Source organism: Mastomys coucha, unplaced genomic scaffold, assembly GCF_008632895.1.
Source record: "Mastomys coucha isolate ucsf_1 unplaced genomic scaffold, UCSF_Mcou_1 pScaffold14, whole genome shotgun sequence".
Taxonomy (NCBI): domain Eukaryota; kingdom Metazoa; phylum Chordata; class Mammalia; order Rodentia; family Muridae; genus Mastomys; species Mastomys coucha.
The window spans coordinates 101443698-101453518 of NW_022196896.1; the positions used below are offsets into that span (position 1 = coordinate 101443698).

At 57.5% G+C, this 9821-nt stretch overlaps 1 protein-coding gene across 5 annotated transcripts in view; it reads left to right on the forward strand.

Annotated features, from left to right (window-relative positions):
• Window positions 1-349: 349 nt before the first annotated feature.
• The window catches only part of Slc4a3 (solute carrier family 4 member 3), a 13616-nt gene continuing 4144 nt past the window's right edge, over window positions 350-9821 (forward strand). Inside the window, exons 1-17 of one of the 5 annotated variants that reach the window (XM_031368114.1) lie at window positions 350-473; window positions 1127-1226; window positions 1537-1702; window positions 2275-2555; window positions 2648-2763; window positions 3202-3398; window positions 4853-5001; window positions 5110-5290; window positions 5614-5749; window positions 6006-6189; window positions 6516-6615; window positions 6987-7171; window positions 7637-7862; window positions 8030-8248; window positions 8588-8736; window positions 8920-9114; window positions 9352-9570. In XM_031368114.1, coding sequence (XP_031223974.1) covers window positions 1176-1226; window positions 1537-1702; window positions 2275-2555; window positions 2648-2763; window positions 3202-3398; window positions 4853-5001; window positions 5110-5290; window positions 5614-5749; window positions 6006-6189; window positions 6516-6615; window positions 6987-7171; window positions 7637-7862; window positions 8030-8248; window positions 8588-8736; window positions 8920-9114; window positions 9352-9570 — 2754 coding nt within the window. In that variant the 5' untranslated portion in view covers window positions 350-473; window positions 1127-1175. The other 4 variants (XM_031368109.1, XM_031368112.1, XM_031368111.1 and 1 more) reach the window with 4 other exon arrangements.

A 9821-nucleotide genomic window follows, 5' to 3' on the forward strand; every position in this document is an offset into this window, starting at 1 on the left:
TGTTGCTCTTGCGGAGCTTGCCTATCCCACCTTCTGCTGATCCCCAGTTCTCCCTTTATTTGTTCTAAGGTGTAGGGGCATGGCTTAAACTGACTGTCATTCAGGGCTTTTATGGGCATGGGTTATTCTAGGTGCCGAGTTTCAGAGACTCAGAGAACACACAGGTGTCCTTTCCGAAGATCTCTCTGACCTTGGACAGTGAGATAAGTCCTCCACGGTTGGAGAAGCGGGGTTCGGGCAGAGGAACAGTGAAAGCTTAGTCACAGGATTTTAGAGTGGTTTGCCCAATTGGAATGCCCCTGTTTCAGCTGCCTCTGGCTACAGATGGGTAGATAATGTGCCAAGGTCAAATGTTGGGTGGCGCCCGGCACCAGAAGCCAGCTTTTGAAGGGCATCAGCTGAACTGAAGCTGGAGGTGTTGATGGCAATGGCTATCAGGGGTCTGTGATCTCCTGTCCAACCTGGAGAGGCTTGTATGTGCGAAGAGGGTCTCCTCCAGGGCTCCTGAGGGAAAGGGAGGGGTGGCTAAAAGCAAGGTGGAGGAGTGTGTTTGAAGGATTGTGGGAATTTAGGGCCGTGCACCCGCCCCTCCTCCCCCCCTCCCCGCAATGCGTGGGGCGCCTGGAAAGGGGTCTTGCGGGCAGGTGGGATCCTGCGGGGACCCGAGCGCGGGGCCCACGCTGGCCCAGTCGGGGTAAGTCCGGGATCGTCCACTCCCATTGTGCGGCCGGGCGGCGGCGGGCTGGCAGAGCCGAGCGCTAGGAGGTGGAGTCGTGGACTGCGGGCTCTGGCGCCTGCGTCTGCCTGGCCGGGCTCTGCACGGCGAGAGGCCGGACGGGAATCCGGCAGCCGCGCCCCGGAGCTTGCGGGGAGGGACATGGGGCGCGGCGGCTCTCCCAAGCCCCGCAGGTTCCGGAGCCCGGAGGTACTTAAGGGCAAGGCGTGGGCCCCGAGCCGGGTGGGTACCTCGGACTAACCTGGACTGGATTGGGCCTCAGAAGGGAGAGCGGGCTGAGTACGGGGATGGAGCACCCCGGAGGGGGCCCACCAGCGCAATTCCTGACCCCGCCCTCCTCCCCCAAGGCTCCCCAAGAGGTCTCCGCAGCGCCCCCTTCTTCTCACCCAGGGCTTGGGTCCCATAGTGACTGAGAGATTACTAAGCCTTCAGCCCTACCATGGCTAATGGGGTGATCCCGCCGCCCGGGGGCGCCTCCCCCCTACCCCAGGTGACTGATGCGTGGGGGTGGGGTGGGGGAGGAGGGGCAGGATGGGTGGGGTGTCCTCTGCATGACCCTGGGACCACCAGATCCAGATGTGGAGCTGTATTGGTGGTGTAGAAGAATAGGGGGTTTTTGGTATTTCATGCATTTGTGGCTGGTGCTCCCAAGGCCTGGGAGAAAGCCCTTAGAGGGTGTTTTGGGGTTGTTGATACAGGCAAGGGTGAAGGTGTTGGGAAGGCCCTTGAAGTATGGAGTTGGGGGTGGGTGGGAGTGTTCATGAACTAGGGGTCCTTAGGAGAGGCTATTTGGCCTGCAGGTCCGGGTGCCCTTGGAGGAGCCCCCTCTGGGTCCAGATGTAGAAGAGGAGGATGATGACTTGGGCAAGACCTTGGCTGTGAGCAGGTTTGGGGACCTCATCAGCAAGACCCCGGCCTGGGACCCCGAGAAGCCTAGCCGCAGCTACAGCGAGCGGGACTTTGAGTGTGGGTAGCCAGGGACCCCTAGTGCCACAGCCTTCACCACCATCACCTTCATCGCCACCATTACCGCGCTCACCTCCGGCTTGATCACACTCAGTGTCATCCTGTGTTGGACGCTGTGCTGGGCCACCATGCCATGTTAAGTCATCCTGCCTCCCATACCATCACCTCCTTCACCTGTCAGGGGAGCTGGGCTCCAGACCTGGGGAGATGTAGGGGAGATGAGCCTGAGGCCTCCCTCAGTGACCTTCATTGTCCACTCTGTCCCACTCACCCTCTGCTCCACTGTGTTCCTGATGTGTGTCTTCCCTCAGCTTCTCTTTCTCTCCTGTACCACCTCTCCCGACTCCCCTTTGCGACTTTCCCTCTATGTCACTCTTGTCCCCCCACTCCACCTGGCCTCACCGATGACAGAAGCAGGGACACAATAGTTGGGAGGGGTGTCCTGGCTCTAGAGGAAGGACTGGGGTGTCTTTGTTTTAGATCTTGAGCTAGAATAAGGTGTGTACTCCTTGTGGGGGAAGCCCCACTCTGCTTCAGGGGTCTCAACCCACTCTCCTGCACCTCCCCCCCAGTTCACCGGCACACATCCCACCACACCCATCACCCGCTCTCAGCCCGCCTGCCTCCACCCCACAAGCTGCGGCGACTGCCCCCCACCTCTGCTCGGCACACCAGGAGGAAGAGGAAGAAAGAGAAAACCTCTGCTCCCCCCTCAGAAGGGACACCCCCTATCCAGGAGGAGGGGGGAACTGGAGCAGAAGAGGAGGAGGAGGAGGAAGAAGAAGAAGAGGAGGGAGAGTCTGAGGCAGAGCCTGTCGAGCCTCCACCCCCAGCGCCCCCCCAGAAAGCAAAGGTAGGGTCTCCTCATGGACGGAGGGCTGGCTGGTCCAGACATGACATGATGAAGGTGGCTGCTGAGTAGTGAGTCTGTCCGTGTGCCCACAGTTCTCCATTGGAAGTGATGAGAATGACAGCCCAGGCCTTTCTGTCAAGGCTCCCTGTGCCAAGGCCCTGCCTTCAGTGGGCCTACAGTCTGACCAGAGCCCCCAGCGCTCTGACAGGTACTAGTCCTAGTTCCCTGGACCCAGCCCTCACTAAGTAGTACCCGCTGTAGACCCTCTGAGCAGTTGGCCCAAGTCCCTGACACTCACCTGATTGCTAACCCTGAATAGTGTCTTAGGTGTGACCGGGAAAGCCAAGAGAGTGAGGAAGAGTCTCATCTGTTTCCATGGTTTACAAGTGGGAGGAGGGAGCAAGAGGGAAGAAGGGAGAGTAGATAGAGCCAGAGTCCTCTAGGTCTGAAGTGTTGGTGAAGAGAGAGGGGTCCAGGTAGACGAGAGGAGCCAGTGAGTGGGAAGGAATGAGCATGCTGGGAAAGGAGGCCTCTCTCTGTTTCGCTCTTGTTCTTGAGGCTGGGGAGTTACAGGGAGCCCCTTTGCTTACCTAGCTCCTTGCCTCTCTCTCTCCATCAAACCTAAAGGCTCATGTTGCTTCCTCAGCTCGCCCAGTCCCCGGGCCCGGGCTTCCCGAATCTCTACAGAGAAGAGCCGGCCCTGGAGTCCATCAGCCAGCTATGACCTGCGGGAGCGATTGTGCCCAGGCAGTGCCCTGGGCAACCCTGGGCCAGAGCAGCGGGTTCCCACTGATGAGGCGGAGGCTCGGATGCTGGGATCTGCCGATCTGGATGACATGAAGAGTGAGAGAGACCCCGTGCCAGGGACCTTGAAGAGGGTGTTTCCACCTAGTCCTTTCCATAGTGGCTCCCTGGCAGAGAGAGCTTAATCCGACTAAGCCACCTCTCTGCCAGAGCTTAGTGTCACTCGGGAGTGCTCTCTGAGTCACCTATTGCATAAATCGACCCTTTCCACAGGCACTCTTGGAGGAGGGCTCTCCTGAGACCTCCTTCCTTTGTAAACTCCACGCTAACCCACCTGTTTGGGGGCTGAGGGCTGAGCTGCGCTGCCAGGGCCCCAGTTCTCCCCAAGCCAGGCCTGCAGCTGCCCTCACTCCCTTCCTACCACCCTGGCCCTGGCCTGGCTGTGATCTCGGCACATTCCTTCCATCTTATCAGTGCCTGGCTTTGGTGCCACCTGTCATCACCCACGGGGCTTTGTGCCCAGGCTAGGGGCATCACTGGTCTGCTGCTCCTCCTCCTCCTTCTCCTAAGATCCACAGGGTGTGGGCGGGGGCAGAGGTGGGGGGAGTTAGGGCTTTGAGCTCAATACGTCATGGAAAGTTGCCAGGGCCTGAGGACAGGGACAGGAACAATCCGATGGCAGCAGCAGTGGGATTGGGGGGGTCATAGGGAGGGTGTATTTACAGATCTAGGGAGGGGGATGATAACAGCAGGAGCAGACTTGGGGGACAAGGAGAATTGGGAGCAGGAAACCTTACCACATCTAGCTCTGTGTGGGCAAAGGCAGCTCCGGCAGGGGCTCCCGAGTTTTGGGACAGCCAGGACCGAGGCTTTGGCCACCAGGGGAATGACAAGCCCTCTGGACAAGGTCATGGAGCCCAATGGGGCTCTGAGTCCTAAGGCTGGGGACACTGAAGACCAAGGCCTTGGGAGGAATCCAGCTCCCAGCGCTGGTGACTTAGTGGCCTCAGAGGATTTGGAAATGTTTGTACTGGACTTTGAAGACTATGGCCTGTGGGAGCCCATGAGGGGCCACCAGAGCCCCCAGGCAGGGGTAGCTGCTTGTGAGTAACTGGGCAGCTAGCCTCTCTCCAGCTGTTCATCTGGGCAGGGCAGGTGGGAAGATGACCGATAAGCTTGCTTGACAGGCGCTAGCGGGGCTGGGATTCGGGTGCTGAGGATATGAAAGGGTTGAGAGCGAGGAGTCTAGGGACAAGCATTGGACCGAGGGCCCCACAGGTTATGGCACAGGCCTCAGGGCATGGATAGGGCTGAAGGCTTAAGTGGGATCTGCCTTTTGTTGTGGTTTGGCCAGCGCTACAGTGTTGCTCTGTACCGGGCCTTTCCTCTTCTGAGACTCTTGTCTTCACATCTGTGAAACAGCCACCTGGATAATGTGTGTGGGATTACAACCAGGTGGACTTGGGTGGGTACAAAAGGGGCCTGGAGCATGTGGGCTATGATCTTAGACCTAGAGGTGGATCCTTGGGGCCCCAAGTCTACCTTGTCCACAGGCCATCGGCTGGAGGATAACCCCGGGGTGCGGCGACACTTGGTAAAGAAACCATCCCGGATACAGGGTGGGAGAGGCAGCCCCAGTGGCCTGGCGCCCATCTTGCGCAGGAGAAAGAAGAAGAAGAAGCTGGATAGGAGGCCTCATGAGGTATGGTAGCCTGAGGGGGTCAGCTTTTGGGATCCAGTTTTCCCCCCTTTGTGACAGTCCCAGCTCTGACAGCCTCTGAGCCCTCCCTCACCTTGATACCTCTTGCAGGTGTTTGTGGAGCTGAATGAGCTGATGTTGGACCGTAGCCAGGAGCCACACTGGCGGGAGACAGCGCGCTGGATCAAGTTCGAGGAGGATGTGGAGGAGGAGACAGAGCGCTGGGGGAAGCCTCACGTTGCTTCGCTCTCCTTCCGTAGCCTGCTGGAGCTTAGGAGGACCATTGCCCAGGGTAGGGCTCCTTGGGCTGGCCCTTCTTCTCATAGCTCCAACTGTGTTGGGCTGCCCAGTGAGCTGGTACTACCCTGGGAATTCTGAGGGACAGGACTATGCATTGCTCCTGGGCCTAATGGACCTTCTAGCTTGCTCGGCCCCTTGTGCCTTGGCCCCTGGTGCTCCATTTTCATATGCTCCCTCAGATGCCTGTGAGATGTGTATCTTTTGCTAGTATATTGGTCCTCAGCTCACTCTGCACATTTGCCTGCCCTTGGGGAACAAGGCAATGGGATGGGTTTCCCCTCTGGTCAGACGGCTCCTTCCCTCACTGTGTCCTAGGAGCGGCTCTCCTGGACCTGGAGCAGACCACCCTACCGGGCATCGCTCACCTTGTGGTGGAGACCATGATTGTATCTGACCAGATCCGGCCTGAGGACAGGGCTAGCGTTCTGAGGACTCTGCTCCTGAAACACAGGTGTGAGGGACTGGGGATGAAGGCTCTGTCTGCCTTAGCTGTCCTAGGACCATTGTCTCTTCTGAGGGATCTCAGCCTGAGCTTGTATTACTCAATGTGACGGGAGCTTATCCCCCTTCCATCTTCTTACAAACTTAACCAATAGAAAGCCGTCACATTAAGGAGGGCTGCAGGCTGTGGTCCCTCACTTCTCACCTCCTCGTGGTGATCTCAGTCTAACAGAAGCCTCTCCAATGTACCTTGCCCCCTTCTTTAGCCATCCCAACGATGACAAGGACAGTGGCTTTTTCCCTCGAAATCCGTCTAGTTCCAGTGTGAACTCAGTCCTGGGGAATCACCACCCGACTCCTAGTCATGGCCCTGATGGTGCGGTCCCCACCATGGCTGATGACCTAGGGGAGCCAGCCCCATTGTGGCCACATGACCCCGATGCGAAGGAGGTCAGTGTGCCTTGCCTGACCTGGGCTTGGGAATTTAGAAGATGTCCAGTTTAGTTGAGATCGGGAAGGTTGGATGCCTGGCACTGTGCCGAGCATGCTGTGGGTCTGCGGGTGGTGACGATACATGGTTTTGGTGTGGTGATGTGTCTGACCCCCCATGGGAGCCATTCAGCTCCTACCCCATGAGGTGGGGTAGGGCATAGAGGAGGGTGAAGGCTCCTCCTAAGAGACTGGAGAGAGGGGAAGCAGGGCTGGGACAAGGGATGGGAGGGCCTGCCATGGCCTCTAGGCTGGGTCCCAGCCCTATTCCAGTTCTGCGTCCTCAGAAGCCCCTCCACATGCCTGGGGGAGACGGTCACCGAGGGAAAAGCCTGAAACTGCTGGAGAAGATCCCTGAGGATGCAGAGGCCACGGTTGTGCTTGTGGGTGAGGAGGGCTGGGTGTGGAGGCAGGGCATGGTGAATGTCCTCTGTTAGGGTCTGTGTCTCTAGACTTCTGGTGGGGGCTACTGAGTCCTGTCTTCTCCATTCCCAGTTTCCTGCCATCTTGGACTATGGCTAGTTTAATATATAGCACCACTGTGAGAATTGTTGGTGGGGGGAAGCAATTCTTATGAGGCACCCTTACTTTCCACCTCTTGGTAACTGCTATGTGAAACACATAAGCGAACGGGATCCTTTAGATCTGAGATTTCTTTCGCAATGTCCAACTGCCCCACTGTACAGAAGAACTTAGCTCTCCCTCCCAGAGCTTGCTGTGGCTGTCCCCCTGTCTATCGCTGCTTTTGTCTTCTTCAGGCTGTGTGCCTTTCTTGGAGCAGCCGGCGGCAGCTTTTGTGCGGCTCAGCGAGGCTGTTCTCTTGGAGTCTGTGTTGGAGGTTCCCGTGCCTGTTCGCTTCCTCTTTGTGATGCTGGGGCCCAGCCATACCAGCACTGACTATCATGAGCTAGGGCGCTCCATTGCCACACTCATGTCTGACAAGGTTGGTCCTATAACCTGGGATGGGTTCTTTAGGCCTGTCTGCCTGGGATCTACTTGTTCCCTAGCTGTCTGTCTCTGGAGTGGCAAGCTGTTAGCTCAGGCTAGAAAAACAGGAACTTGGGCTGTGCATGGAAAAGGTGGTATAAGATGGTAGTAGAGTTCCAGACTCAGTGTCTTGGATACAGTAGGAAATGTGGACTGTCCCTGTGTCCTGTGTTGATGGTGCTGACCATGGCTGGCCTTAGACAGAAAGGTCTCCTAGCTGGGATGATGTTTGGGATGCTCATTAGTTCGTAGGATGTGGGTACTGCCTAGTCAGAGATGTTCTGCAATCCTCTCCCAGACTGGCCTGGTGCATATGGCTGTCTTTCTTCTCCACCCTACCTCTGTGACCCAATATGACTTCTCTGAAGTCTACTTCCTGGGCTCTCTTGGCCCACCCTTGAGAGCTATCCCCTCTCCCCAGCTGTTTCACGAGGCTGCCTACCAGGCAGATGACCGGCAGGACCTTTTGGCTGCCATCAGCGAGTTTTTGGACGGCAGCATTGTGATTCCCCCATCCGAGGTGGAGGGCAGAGACCTACTACGTTCAGTGGCTGCCTTCCAGCGAGAGCTGCTGAGGAAGCGGAGGGAGCGGGAACAGACCAAAGTGGAGATGACCACCCGGGGGGGCTACGTGGCCCCTGGCAAAGGTCAGAGCCCAGCCCACTCCTCACGCTCTTGAGTCTTGTATGCTCTTACCATCACTGCTGCCAGTGCTGTGTGTGTGTGTGTGTGTCTGTGTGTGTGTGTAGAGGGATGCAGCCCAGACAGGATGGAGCGGCCTGAGTTTCATCAGAATCTTTCCATTTTTCCCCAGAACTGTCTTTGGAGATGGGAGGCTCCGAGGCAACCTCTGAAGATGATCCCCTGCAGCGGACAGGCTCAGTGTTTGGGGGGCTAGTGCGGGATGTGAAGCGCCGGTACCCACACTACCCCAGTGACCTGCGGGATGCACTGCACTCCCAATGCGTGGCTGCTGTGCTCTTCATTTATTTCGCGGCCCTCAGCCCTGCTATTACCTTTGGGGGGCTGCTAGGTGAGGCTCTCGGGGTCACCGTGGGGGGTCAGATGTCACTTGTAGGGGTCTATGGTTCACATCACTTAGAGGGTCGATGGACGGCAGGGGATAGGAAAGCTGCAACTCCCTTAGGGAGCTTCTGGGCCAGACGACTCCAGTGATCCATTTGGGGGGGTCTATAAAATGAGGGTGTAAAGGCAGGATCCCTAGTTTCCTGTAGTTTCCTTAGGAATGTGAGTTGGGCCTTGTCTGTTATTCTGGGAGTTGCTCTGCTCTTGCTGGAGAGCCCGATGTTGAAGGGGCAGAACAGGAGGAGAGCCAAGCTATGGCTAGTTTACTGAGCCCTTTCCACCTCAGGAGAGAAGACTGAGGGGCTGATGGGCGTGTCCGAGCTGATTGTGTCCACAGCTGTGCTTGGGGTCTTCTTCTCTCTGTTGGGGGCCCAGCCACTGCTCGTGGTGGGCTTCTCTGGGCCTCTGCTGGTCTTTGAAGAAGCTTTCTTTAAGGTAAGCCGCAGGCACTGCCTCTCTTTCCTGCCCTTCGTCAGCCCCTTATCCAAGTGTCCGGGAGCTGGGTCTCTGTACCCTCCCTTCTTATCCTTGGAGTCTACTCCTGTTCACCCCACAGGTACCAACCTCAGGGTGGATGGCCCACCTATAGGTAACCAACTTCCTTCTTACTGTCTCTAGTTCTGCCGAGCTCAGGACCTGGAATACCTCACCGGTCGAGTGTGGGTGGGCCTCTGGCTGGTGGTCTTCGTCCTGGCCCTGGTCGCTGCGGAGGGCAGCTTCCTTGTCCGCTACATCTCGCCATTCACCCAGGAGATCTTTGCTTTCCTCATCTCGCTAATTTTCATCTATGAGACTTTTCACAAGCTCTATAAGGTGTGGTAGTGTCCAAGAAGGTGGGTAGGGATAGGGTGGAGGTGGTATCTGCCCTTAGGAGGCTTGGAGCTTGACATGGGGAGCAAGACATGGGGAGAGGGGCTTCGTGTGTATATGTTTGTGTGTGTGTGTGTGTGTGTGTGTGTGTGTGTGTGTGTGAGGTGGAGGTTAAGGGACATCAGGGCCGGGTTCGTCATCTACCTGTGGAGAGTGAGGCATCCTCTTCCCTACACATAGGTGTTCACAGAGCATCCTTTGCTGCCGTTCTACCCACCGGAGGGGGCCCTGGAGACTGGCTTGGAACTGAATAGTAGTGCCCTGCCCCCCACAGAGGGACCACCAGGCCCAAGGAACCAACCCAATACAGCCCTGCTGTCCCTCATCCTCATGCTAGGGACTTTCCTCATTGCCTTCTTCCTGCGCAAGTTCAGGAACAGCCGCTTCCTGGGGGGCAAGGTACTCCATCCCCCTTGATTCCTGTTGTCCCTGCTAGGCTCAGCTCCTGAGAGAGTCTGCCTCTCTTCTTGGCTAGTCTATTGGCCCAACAGCCTCCCCCCACCCCCACCCCCGCCCCCAACCTCTGACAAGACAAGAGTGCCTCCTAGCTGTGGCTGGCACTCGGGCTGACACCTTGAGGGACACCTTAGGGTATTTCTGGCCTCAGCTTGGTCCCAGAAAGGGTTGGGGTGTGTGTGCGGGGGGGGGGG